The following is a 12,829-nucleotide window of genomic DNA, read 5'->3' on the forward strand; positions in this document are numbered from 1 at the left end:
GTGTGGTTCTTTTAAAGCCATCCAAAGTCATCACCAACTAAAATCCAAAAGTGAAACATCACTCCAAAGCCGAATTGAAGAAGCAGCATTAAAATAGAGTATAATAAATACAGCAGCAACCACTTCAGTCGCTTTTTGAGGTTAACAAACTGAAAAACAAAGGATTTTCATTCATTGTCCAAGACGCCACTGTCTTTTATTTTTCCTTTGCTCTCGCTTTCCAGGGGCAGTTGCAAAAACTTTTTTTTTTTTTTTCGTTTTTTTGGCCTGCTGCAATCATAGCACAGACCTTGACGTTGGCCAAAAACAGATAAATGAATGGAAATGCAAAGCCAACCTGTGAGATTTCTCCTCCAGTATGATGTCTGGATCAAATAAATGATGGACACCAGAATTAACTGTCTATATAAGAACAATAACAGTTTAAATCAGGGCTGTCAAACTCATTTCAGGGGCCACATGAGACTAATTAGATGTCAAGTGGACCAGACCAGTAAAATCATAGCATAATTACTTATAAATAACAATAAGTCCATGTTTTCCCTTTGTTTTAGTGCAAAGAAGTACAAGAACATCAGGAAAATCTTTATATTTCATGAATATACAGTACCAGTAGAAAATTTGGACACAATTTCTTAGAATGTTTTATATTTCAGATTCCTCAGAGTGACCTTTAACCTTTTGCTTTGCTGTCTCAAACACATTTAAAAGGCAAGAAATCCCACAAATTAACAAATTAACAGCTCATGAATCTGACTGGGAGAATAACAGAAGTGTGTAGAGCTGTTATCAAAGCAAAAGGTGGATAGTGTGAAGAATCTAAAATATAAAACATATTCTGGTTTGTTTAACACTTCTTTTTTTACTACATACTTTTATAGTTTTGATGTTTTCAGTATTAATCTACAATGTTGAAAATAATAAATAAATAACACTGGATGAGAAAACTCCCAAACTTTTGACTGGTACTGTATGTTTTACAAAACATCATGAATAAGCTCAGATTTCTTCAGATAAACATGTACAATCTGCTTCTGTTTATCATTTATCATGTTTGCATTACAACTGATCAGTGGTTGTACAAAGGAACAGAACGTTAGGTCACAGGTATTTGGAACAGAAAAACAGTATTGCACTTATCAACATCTAGGAATTATTTTAACGTGCGTATAACATCTCAAAACCTAAATTGATTCCCCACACCTTCAAACTAAACAGGTTGCTATTAAATGTATTAGGAAGAAAGTAATAAACATTGCATTGCTACCATCTGCTTGTGCAGCGTCTTCTACTTTGACTAAATTGCATTTATTTAAAATAAATCATACTGCATGTCTTTTATGCATTTTTTTTAACTTTCAAATTCCTCCTGCGGGCAGTGGTGGAATGTAACTAAGTACATTTACTCAAGGATTGTACTTAAGTACATTTTTAAGGTACTTGTACATGCTGCTTAAATAAATGCATCAAAAAAGTCCATTCTGCATAACGAGTACTTTTACTTTTGATATTTTAAGTACATTTTGATGCTGATACTTTTGTACTTTTACTTCGGTAAGTTTTGAATGCAGGACTTTTACTGTAGTGGAGTAATTTCATAGTGTGGTATTAGTGGAGTCCAACAGCAGCTGTGAGTCCCCTGCTGAATGCTGCTCCACCTCTGCATGACTGAACAATCAACAGACACCAGCTACAGGAACTTGATTTTATTTATTTCTCTTGAAAACTTAAAAAAAAAAAAACCTCTTCGCACAATCTGGCTCTTTCAAATGTTTTCCCCATATGAGGGTGTTTCCATTTTTAGGGTGGCAGTCATGGAAAGACAACTCAACACTCATTACAAGCAGCCTACTTAAATACGTGTTTCCTTAAGTTAACCCTTTATCAGGCAAAGAACTATTTTTGGTAACTTCAGGTTATATGTTGAGAAAATAGTAGCAAATTTGCCAGATTAAAGTGGCAAATCTACAAGAAAAAAGGCCCAGATTTACGAGAAAAAAGTGGGAAAAAGCAGCTTTTTCCCCCCAGATTCCCCACTTTAAATCTCATAAATCTGCACATTTTTTTCTCATAGATTTGCCACTTTAATCTTTTTTCTCAAAATATTTTCGTATGTTTTCTTTACACATTCTAGCTGTCTGTAATATCCTCCAATATTCTCTCGGACTGAAACTTGGAATTTGCAAGTATTTCAATGAGTGCCCTATTAAGGGTTAAAGTGGTGAATTTGGGAGAAAAAAAGTTGCTTTTTCACACTTTTTGTCTCGTAAATCTTTAATCTTAATTTTTCGCGCAGATTTGCCACTTTAAATCTCTTAAATCTGTGACTTTTTTCTTGTAGATTTGCCACTTTAATCTAGTAAATTTGCAACTTTATTTCTCGAAATATTACCTGAAGTTACCAAATATAGTTCTTTGCCCGATAAAAGGTTAATGTATTTAAATCACAGTTTGCCTTGTTTGAACACAATAAGCACAGTATTGAGAAACAGATGGAAAACAACTTCCTCGTTCATTTACTCAGGTTTCCCACCTTTGCCATACAAGTAACTCACATAGTACTTGACCTTTTCCAGCTCTTTCTTGCTGAACTTGTTTTTCCTTTGCGTCAGCAGAGAACTCGGACTGGGCTTACTCAACCTTGGAAACATTAGCCGCTCACAAGGAGGACGTTTAATGATTAAAATGAGAGCTGCATAGTTTCACAGCCCGTGTGAAAGTGAGGGCAACAATAAACTCCCTGTCTATGTTCCCAAAACTCAATCCAACAAGCAGGCAAAAGGTTGTTAAACCTTTTTTTTTTTTTTTTCAAAAGTGGGATGAAATGATGGATATTTATCTCATGTCTGTGTCTTAGGTTAGTCTAGCATAAAGACAGGAAGCAGAAGCAAACACACAGACATATATGATATATTAACATTAATCTGATAATCTGACTCAGTGTTCCTACTATTGGCATTACACACACACTTTAAACAAACTTCCCACACAGCAGCTCATAGTTTTATGGTCTACAATGTTTGTGAGTCCAAGTGTGTCATCAACATGAGCTTCTAGTCGGCCTCTCGGAGGAGGGAGAGGTAGATGTTGGACTGGAGGAAGCGGGGATAACAGTCTGTGTCCAGTAGGGAGTAGATGCGTTTCTGTGCGTGAGACAGAGAGGTGTGAGAGGGGGCCTGCAGCAGCTGGAGGGTCAGGTCCCGGGTCTTACTGTCCAGGTTCACCTACAACAAGACGCCACAGTAACTATGTGCAACATTTAAGGCTCAGTTGCAGTGTCTTTTGCACGTTTTGTAACACAAAATACGTATATGCATTAATAAAATGCTTAAAAGTCTACGGCCCAACACCTTAACCTTAAGTTTGCCAACTTCAAGGCTAGTTTTGAGTTTCCATAGCTTTCTATTCAAATCTCCTTATTTAGTTGTTCATCACATCATTTGTATTTTCTTTCCCGTTGTATTTTAGTTCTTATCCATCCCTGTTGTCATTTAGTCTTTTAGTCTTTATCCTGTCCTGTTGTCTTTTAGTCTTTTAGTTTTTATCCTGTCCTGTTGTCTTTTAGTCTTTTTTAGTTTTTATCCTGTCCTGTTGTCTTTTAGTCTTTTAGTTTTTATCCTGTCCTGTTGTCTTTTAGTCTTTTAGTTTTTGTCCTGTCCTGTTGTATTTTAGTCTTTTAGTTTTTGTCCTGTCCTGTTGTCTTTTAGTCTTTTAGTTTTTATCCTGTCCTGTTGTATTTTAGTCTTTTAGTTCTTATCCTGTCCTGTTGTCTTTTAGTCTTTTAGTTTTTGTCCTGTCCTGTTGTCTTTAGTCTTTCAGTTTTTATCCTGTCCTGTTGTCTTTTAGTCTTTTTTAGTTTTTATCCTGTCCTGTTGTCTATTAGTCTTTTAGTTTTTATCCTGTACTGTTGTCTTTTAGTCTTTTTCAGTTTTTATCCTGTCCTGTTGTCTTTTAGTCTTTTAGTTTTTATCCTGTCCTGTTGTCTTTTAGTCTTTTAGTTTTTATCCTGTCCTGTTGTCTTTTAGTCTTTTTCAGTTTTTATCCTGTCCTGTTGTCTTTTAGTCTTTTAGTTTTTATCCTGTCCTGTTGTCTTTTAGTCTTTTAGTTTTTATCCTGTCCTGTTGTCTTTTAGTCTTTATCCTGTCCTGTTGTCTTTTTGTCTTTTAGTTTTTATCCTGTCCTGTTGTCTTTTAGTCTTTTAGTTTTTATCCTGTCCTGTTTTTTTTTTTAGTCTTTCAGTTTTTATCCTGTACTGTTGTCTTTTAGTTTTTGTCCTGTCCTGTCGTATTTTAGTCTTTAAATTTTTATCCTGTCCTGTTGTCTTTTAGTCTTTTAGCTTTTAGCTCCAGTGTTCCCTCATGGGGGCCTCCACACTGGAGTGTGTGTTCAGTCTGCCCGTGGGAATGTGGTCTTGGAGACTCCCTGGGCCCGGGGGACTAGGCGGCTCTGCACCATGCATCTGTTTTTATTCTTATTTTTTGTAAAGCACTTTGTGTTGCATTTACATGTATGAAAAGTGCTATATAAATAAAGTTTGCTTGATTGATTGAAATGATTGATTGATTTTTATTCTAGTCAAAGCCTTGCTCTGTGGAGAGGCTTTTCAGGGATGCAGCTACTGATAAAATGCTGTGACATTTAACTCCAACTGCCCCACAAGCTCCCAAAAACACAGGGAGCATCCAAAACACACAGTGTTTGAAGGGAGATGCATAGCTTTTGGTGTGTGCAGCTAGCTTCACTGTAAAAGCAGGTGTCTACCTCCCGCGGAGCCCCTGGTGTGATGTAGGTGGAACAGATATCCTTGGCCCTCCTCTGCAGACTGAAGTTGTTAGACGAGAGTCGGTACTGCTCACAGGCCAGATAAAACTGCAAATTCTCCTCGCTGAACTCAGAGCGCAGGAATGCTCCAAACACTGAAACACCAGCTGTCAGAGAAGAAGGAAGGAAAAGAAGATGTGACGTCACATTACGCATGTTACAAAAGTACACCCACAGAGCACTGGCACAGCAAATAAAGACAGACACGTAGCAGCAAAGATTCACAGAGTCATTGTAACACCTAGCTCTAGCTTGCTTTTAGTTTGAGCTATCAAACATGACTGACTTCTTAAAAAAGAGGCTGGTTTCTAACTGCTGCCACGATTTACACGACAGCTGCAGAGGAGAGAACTCTGATAAGAAGCCAAGTCACACAGAGTGGTTCTCAGCCCAGCTGTGTACAGTACAGCTAAAGCAAATAGTTACCAAAACATATGGCAGTACTTAAGCATGAGTAAACCAATCGACTCCCTACAACTCTGTTTCAATAGGAAAAACTGCCAAACAAAATTATGTTAATGTGAGGAAGTCAGAGGAGAGGTCCCACAGATTCCCTATTCAGCAATGTTATGAAACTTCCAAAAGCAGAAATAACACTTTCTTTCTCTTACAAGTTAAAAGTCTAAATTGTGAACAATAAAACACACGTATGATTCTGTACGCTTCTACACATGTACTTGGTCTGCTATGACCAAGTGCTTATGGTGGCTAATGTTAGCTAATGTTACTAAACTTAGATATTGCTCTTTTTAGAGTTGTTTTAGGTGAAAAAATGTGAGGCAACATCCAGTTTGCACAGATGTGAAGCCAGTGAAGGGCAGTCTACTTCACCTCTCCCACACAGTTTAACACAAGTGATGATCTGACTGGGCGCATGCCATATTTGCACACCGCGTTTAATCTTGTTGTCCTGTAGCTTTCATGTTTGGCAATTCTCTCAGAATGATGCTTAAGATACTGAAAACCTGTTTTCAAACTGCGATTTTATCTGGCCTCAAAGGCCAAGTTGCACCACCCCTTTTGTGTGTAGCAGTGGCGGTTCTAGACCAATTTTACTGTGGGGGCCAAGGAGAGGCCAGTGTTTAATCAGAGGGGCACATTAAAAATAGTCAAAAATTATATTTAAGCATTCAAAACCTTTATTTTAACTAAAAGTCTCATATTTGGAAGAACTCCATTGATTGAAACAATGAGACTTACCAACATTAACAGTTATTTTTGTACGACAATGACATTTCAAAGTTTTGTGCACAATTACTTTTTTTTATTTTGAAAGTGCAGTACAGTGAGAATGATCTTTATATTTAGCTTTTATTGCACAATTAAACTATTATACAATGTACACATTATGGGTTCCTTTTGTGTACAATGAGATATTGTTTGAACAAAAAATAGGTAAGAATTGTTCTGTTGTTCATCGTTAATTTATCATATTATTATTAATTTCACACAGGGGCCACAGCAGGGGCCAAGGGCTTCTTCACAGGGGCAGTGGCCCCTGGAGGCCCCTGTGTAGAACCGCCACTGGTGTGTAGAGAGGCCGATTCCAGCAAGAATGTCAAATAAAACAATGATTTCAAGTCCATAGACTAGTGTCACCAAGCTAATAAAGTCACAGTAAAGTAAGACAGTGGAAGGGGAAAAGACAGTTTCAACAACAAACTGAATTATTTGGATCTCTCTCTCGAAAATCCTAGAACTGTCAAAATGATAACATGATAAAATACATATTGAGAGCCATTCAACAGCTTTGAGAAAGAGAACTAGAGAGTCTTGGAGGACTGATCTGATATCTCAGAATGAGACTTACTCTGGCTGAGCAGCAGGGCGTTCAGGGACTCGGCCCATTTCTCCAGCTCTTCTCGACTGAACTTCCTCTTCTTACTGTGGCCCACCTGACTCCACTGACGCATGAAGAGCAGACGAGACCTCCTCTCTGTAGCGCTGTGGACCAGGACCACAAAGAACATGGAGTCAGCAGATGTATATCCAGAGGAGTTCATACCAAAAGAAACTGCCATCATCACATCTCACCACAGGACAATCTTATACACTGCAAAAAAGCCAACTTGTGTTTTTTGGCCTAAAACAGTGATTTAAGTTGGTAAAACTTGGAAATATAAATTATTGATATTTAGGGCAATAATGTAAGTTAACAAAGGAAGCCAGTTGTCTGCTCAAAAACAAGTTGGTGAGTTGTTGTTACTTATATCTTTAAGTTGGGGTTCAAAACAAGGGACAATAGTTCTGCTAACTCTTATTTCTTTGTTGTGAGATGCGGGAAATCGGTGAAATTCGGTCATTAGCGAAAGCTAGCGGCTAACTGATGCTAGCGGCTAACTGACGCTAGCGGCGCTGCTTGTTACAGCTACAAGAGTAGCCGTTAGCATATCAATGCTAACTCAAAATTGTGGTCACAACATTAGCTGACATTTCATAGCGGCGTTACAATCGTGCCAATTCAGCACATTGCAGAAGTTAGCAGAAGTAAGGATTAAAAGTTATTACAATGTAAAATTATAAGTTAGTACAATTTACAGTTGAGTTGACAAAAATCTGAATTCAGAGTTGAGCAAACTCAAAAACAAAACTTAAAATATTTAGTTTAATTGTCCAACTTAAAATTTTATCGAAGTTTGTTGCCTTGAAATTTTGAGTTCACCCAACTTTTCTGTTTTTGCAGTGTAGTGACTCAGGATCAAATGGATTTCATTTTAAGACAGCCATTGTTTCTCTAAGGACAGTAAATTACATGTCTTGTGTTTGGTGAAGGAATATTAACAGTTTTCACTTTATATAAAATAATATCCATGTCAATTTGCAACAATAACTGACAATAGGATTCTTACCTGTCTTTTTGTTCTGTGTTGGACAAGTTGGAGTTGGAGGAATGAGGACTCTGAAATACAAAAATCATAGTTAACAGATCTTAACAGACATGGAATTAGACCATATTACATATATTGAAATAGTTAAATTAATTTGCACTGTGACCCTTGCTCCAGGCAAGCTGTGGCTTTTATTTAAGATATTTTTTTATTTATTTAAATGTACACTTTAACCCTTAATAGGGCACTCATTGAAATACTTGCAAATTCCAAATTTCAACCCTAGAGAATATTGGAGGATATTACATACAGCCAGAATGTGAAAAAAAAAAACATACGAAAATAATATTTTGAGAAAAAAGTTTGTGAGATTAAAGTGGCAAATCTACGAGAAAAATTTTGCAGATTCATGAGATTTAAAGTGTTGAATCTGCAAGAAAAAAAATTGCTTTTATCCCACTTTTTTTTCCGTAAATCTGCGACTTTTTTCACACAGATTCACCACTTTAAATCTCTTAAATCTGCTACTTTTTTTCTTGAAAAAAGTTGCAGATTTACGTGAAAAAAGTGGGAAAAAAGCAACTTTTTTCTCCCAGATTCACCACTTTAATCTCACAAAATCTGCGCATTTATTTCTTTAACTTTTTTCTCAAAATATTATTTTCGTATGTTGTTTTTTTTTTTTTTTCACATTCTGGCTGTATGTAATATTCTCCAATATTCTCTAGGGTTGAAATTTGGAATTTGCAAGTATATCAATGAGTGTCCTATTAAGGGTTAAAGCGGTGAATCTGAGAGAAAAAAGTTGCTTTTTTCCCCACTTTTTTCTCGTAAATCTCAACTTTTTTTCACGCAGATTTGCAATCTTTAAATCTCTTAAATCTGCTACTTTTTTTCTTGTAGATTTGACACTTTAACCTAGTAAATTTGCAACTTGTTTCTCAAAATATTACCTGAAGTTACCAAATATAGTTCTTTGCCTGATAAAGGGTTAAAAAAAACTATCCAGCAGAAATGTAATGTTGGTAAGATTTCTAATTTATTGGGCTACAATTTGCCAACCCTTTAAAAGGATAATGCCTAAATGCTGCTCTACAGTGTAAAATGAAGCTGAACTGGTGTCCCACCTGCCCAAATAGACTCCTGAGGTGCAGTTTGAGTTTATTGTGGTGCCTATGCTGCTGGGGCTTGAAGGAGAAGGGGTTGGAGGAGGAAGTAGGAGACATAGGAGGCAGATCGTCTCTCTCCATGCTCTCTGTGCTGCCCTGGGCTGCAGGGGCCAGCTGGCCATCACTGTAGGCCCTGCAGCCTTCATTGAGGACACACACCCCGAGGTGGCGCTTGTCCTGTTTCGCCAGCTCGATCAGGTCCTCTACACTGACGCTCTTCTCCTTGGTCAGCTCCTTCTTTCCCCCCGTACTGGGATAATCCCCAGGCTCCAGGATGATGGGGGTCCGGACAGCTGTGTTCCCATAGAGCCCATGTTCCTCTGTGTGAGGTGTGTAGGTGCAAGACTGTCGTTTATTCTCATAATCTGGGTCCTTCAGGGCTACCCTCCTCCACGGGAGGAAATCAAGATCCAGGAGGTTTCCCTCAGAGCTGAATCTGCGCATGGTAGCTGTAGAAGAAGTGATGGAATAGGGTGGGGAAAAGAAGTGCTGCAAAAACATAAAAGACAAAAAAAGACAAGACCAGAATTAGAAAAAAGGGTTAATCCTTTATCAGACAAAGAACTATATTTGGTAACTTCAGGTAATATTTCGAGAAAAAAGTTGCTAATTTGCTAGATTAAAGTGGCAAATCTACAAGAAAAAAAGTCGCAGATTTAAGAGATTTAAAGTGGCAAATCTGCGCGAAAAAAGTCGAAGATTTACGTGAAAAAAGTGGGAAAAAAGCAATTTTTTTCTCCCACATTCACCACTTTAATCTCATAAATCTGCGCATTTTTTCCCCTTTGATTTGTCACTTTAATCTCATAAACACAAAATATTATTTTCGTATGTTTTTTTTTTTTTTTTTTTTTACACATTCTAGCAGTATGTAATATACTCCAATATTCTCTAGGGTTGAAATTTGGAATTTGCAAGCATTTCAATGAGTGTCCTATTAAGGGTTAAAGTGGTGAATCTGGGAGAAAAAAGTTGCTTTTTTCCCATTTTTTTCTCGTAAATCTGCGACTTTTTTCGCGCAGATTTGCCACTTTAAATCTCTTAAATCTGCAACTTTTTGTCTTGTAGATTTGCCACTTTAATCTAGTAAATTTGCAACTTTTTTCTCAAAATATTACCTGAAGGTACCAAATATAGTTATTTTCCTGATAAAGGGTTGAGAAGAGATCAGAGCTGCAGTAAAGCTCAGCCTGACAGAATTGGGGAAGGCAATAAAATTGGTCAAACAGAAACATATGGACAACGAGACAATGAATCACTCCACCTTAATGTTTGTACTCACTGAACGACAGCAAACGCAGGAAACAACTTCCCTTATATTGTGAGTGTTAACAATTTTCGGATCATACATACCTCAGACAAATTACATAAAATGAAATAATTACTGGTTAGTCAAATTAATGAGACATTATGTCATGTTTTACTTACTATAATATAGGCTGAGTTAGAATTTTTACCTGCAAAACATAATTTTAGCTTATTATTTCATGACTGTGACTGGCTATGTCTATAGTATGACTTAATTTTAAGTTAACTAAAGTCTGGTCAAAATTCAGACTTAGTTTTTGATTCACATTTTGTACAGTAAAACGTTTTATTTACCTACAAAGTCAGAAATGTGACAAAATATTCATGATACTGTAAGTCAGAATTTTGACACTTTAGACTCAAATGTTGCCTATCTATGAATATTTATATATTTTTATTTTTCTGGTGGAACTAGCTTTTTGTAAATAGAAAAGTGAAAAAATATTATTTAGGTTTAGAGTAGCATACAAACAATTTGTCCATAATTATATACATATATGTGTAAGTGTAAATAATTTGATTTCAATCGATATTTTGTGATTTTTCTCTGAGAAATTAGTTGTTAATTGTTATTTTAATTAATTAATTGGTTAATTTAGAAGTTTAACCAGTTTCATACACAGCTACTGGCTGAAAAGGAGAAAATAAACCAGGCTATTGTTATCACTCGACTTCAGATCTAAACTGTTGGTGCTAAATGCAACCACTGGACCATTTTACTGCTTGATGATAGTTTCAATTGGTTTTATGCAGTGGTGGAAGAAGTATTCAGATCCCTTACTGCAGTAAAAGTACTAATAGCACACTGTGACATTTCTCCACTAAAGTAAAAGTTCTGCATTCAAAACTGACTGAAGTAAAAGTACAAAAGTATCAGCATCAAAATGTACTTAAAGCATCAAAAGTAAAAGTACTCGTTATGCAGATTGAACCCACTCAGATTGTTTTATATATCCCATATATGTTATTTGATGATTATTTCTGATGCATTATGTAAGCATAAAAACATTAAATTATTAACATACTGTTAAGAGGTTTAACCCTTAATAGGACACTCATTGAAATACTTGCAAATTCCAAATTTTAACCCTAGAGAATATTGGAGGATATTACATACAGCCAGAATGTGTAAAAAAAACCCATAAATAATATTTTGAGAAAAGAGTTTACGAGATTAAAGGGGCAAATCTACGAGGAAAAAAATGCGCAGATTTATGAAATTTAAAGAGGTGAATCTGTGAGAAAAAAGTTGTTTTTCCCACTTTTTTTTCTCGTAGATCTGCACAGATTTGCCACTTTAAATCTCTTAAATTTGCGACTTTTTTCTTGTAGATTTGCTACTTTAATCTAGTAAATTTGACATTTTTTCTCGAAATATTACCTGAAGTTACCAAATATAGTTCTTTGCCTGATAAAGGGTTAATTTAAACAAATGTCACTTTAATCCCTTCACTATCACGTTTTTAATGTTAAATCTTGACCTGAAAAGTAACTAATGCTGAAAGCTAAATGTAGAGGAGTCAAAGTACAACATGTACATCAAAACAGTACAGTACTTGAGTAAATGTACTTAGTTACTTTCCATCACTAGTTTTATGGCATTATCCCTTAAAGACCTTTGATCATCACTTAACTAGGAAAACAAGCGGCTGATAAATAAACTCACTGAGACATTCAGAGTGCCAACGCTGAAGTATATTCACCTCTTCGTCCAGCAGGTACTAATCTCTCTCCATGGCAGATTATATGATAATTATATTCCTCCAGATCACATAAGCAACATGTGTAGCCTCAGTAATCACAAGGTTCGGGTCCAGCCGATCTTAGGTCCCCAAAGACGGCGAAATCCACCGTGCGGATCAGACAAACTAATTTGTTTTCGGCTCACAAAAGACTCGTGGAATGAAGACAGACATTAGGAACAGTGTGTTAAAGTTTCCACCCGTGACACTTGAACGGTACAATCAGACCTCCTCCTCATGACATGACTGCGCCACACCTTCACTTTTGTCTGAACTTGTCGAGACTTCTTGAGGACAACCTCCTACAGCCTGGTGTGTGTGTGTGTGTGTGCGTGTATGTGTGTGTGTGTGTGTGAGAGAGAGAGAGAGAGAGAGTTTGAACATCAAACAAATACATTAGGAAATACAATCATCCCACCTTAAATAGCCATGACGTGTTAGGTTACTACGAACATAATCAGATGTGGAGCAACTCCAGCCACATCAAAACATTTACGCCCAAAGTAGAAAGACGCTCAGGCATGAGACAAACACTCCTAATCACGTCATTAGGGTCCTTTGGTGTCGCGATATTTTTTTATTCCTAGGTTACTGAAGGCATGACCCGCCCTCCGCCGCCTCTCATTGGCTGAACTATGAAACGCCGATGGAGCAATGGCAAGATTATTATTTTTTTTTTTAAATAGTCATTTATTCTTACTTCACTCATCTGGTCTCCCATTTTCATTGGTTGCAGAGGATTGCACAGCAAAATACAACACATGTCATTTAAGGGAATTTCCAAAAATGTGGCCAGGTATATAAATTAGGTAGTTTCTTATAAAAATTAAATAAAAATGTAAAAAATAAAAAAAAAGCAAGAAGGAACACCTTTGCAAGTCAAAGTCAAATATTACATGTCACAAGTAGTTTCATTGAAACCATTTATTTAAGTTAACATAAATACTGTAGCCTATAACAA

The 12,829-nt window shown here is 36.5% G+C and overlaps 1 protein-coding gene across 4 annotated transcripts; it reads right to left on the bottom strand.

Annotated features, from left to right (window-relative positions):
* Positions 1–2,357: 2,357 nt before the first annotated feature.
* Positions 2,358–12,467, bottom strand: si:ch211-152p11.4 (regulator of G-protein signaling 8). Of its 4 annotated transcripts, none has more exons than XM_059350236.1 (6): positions 12,287–12,467; positions 8,777–9,307; positions 7,671–7,720; positions 6,632–6,765; positions 4,762–4,928; positions 2,358–3,224 (listed from the first exon to the last, which is right to left on the bottom strand). In XM_059350236.1, the coding sequence occupies exons 2-6, from the start codon at positions 9,260–9,262 to the stop codon at positions 3,054–3,056; spliced, it is 1,008 nt and encodes a 335-aa protein (XP_059206219.1). In that variant the 5' UTR covers positions 9,263–9,307; positions 12,287–12,467; the 3' UTR covers positions 2,358–3,053. The 4 variants fall into 4 exon arrangements, with proteins under 4 accessions (XP_059206219.1, XP_059206221.1, XP_059206218.1 ...); XM_059350238.1 differs by lacking the exon at positions 12,287–12,467 and adding an exon at positions 11,830–12,175 and having other exon boundaries at positions 2,358–3,143; XM_059350235.1 differs by lacking the exon at positions 12,287–12,467 and adding an exon at positions 11,830–12,175.
* Positions 12,468–12,829: the final 362 nt, after the last annotated feature.

This window comes from Centropristis striata, chromosome 14 (assembly GCF_030273125.1).
Source record: "Centropristis striata isolate RG_2023a ecotype Rhode Island chromosome 14, C.striata_1.0, whole genome shotgun sequence".
In the NCBI taxonomy this organism is placed as follows: domain Eukaryota; kingdom Metazoa; phylum Chordata; class Actinopteri; order Perciformes; family Serranidae; genus Centropristis; species Centropristis striata.

What these genes read in the sequence shown, in the direction of transcription:
- si:ch211-152p11.4 (XM_059350236.1), bottom strand. Translation starts at nt 9,262, where the DNA reads ATGCGCAGATTCAGCTCTGAGGGAAACCTCCTGGATCTTGATTTCCTC. An exon ending in AACACAGAACAAAAAGACAG is followed by an intron (nt 6,766 to 7,670) that starts GTAAGAATCCTA and finishes CCTGGTCCACAG; the next exon opens with CGCTACAGAGAGGAGGTCTC. An exon ending in CACCAGGGGCTCCGCGGGAG is followed by an intron (nt 3,225 to 4,761) that starts GTAGACACCTGC and finishes GTCTTGTTGTAG; the next exon opens with GTGAACCTGGACAGTAAGAC.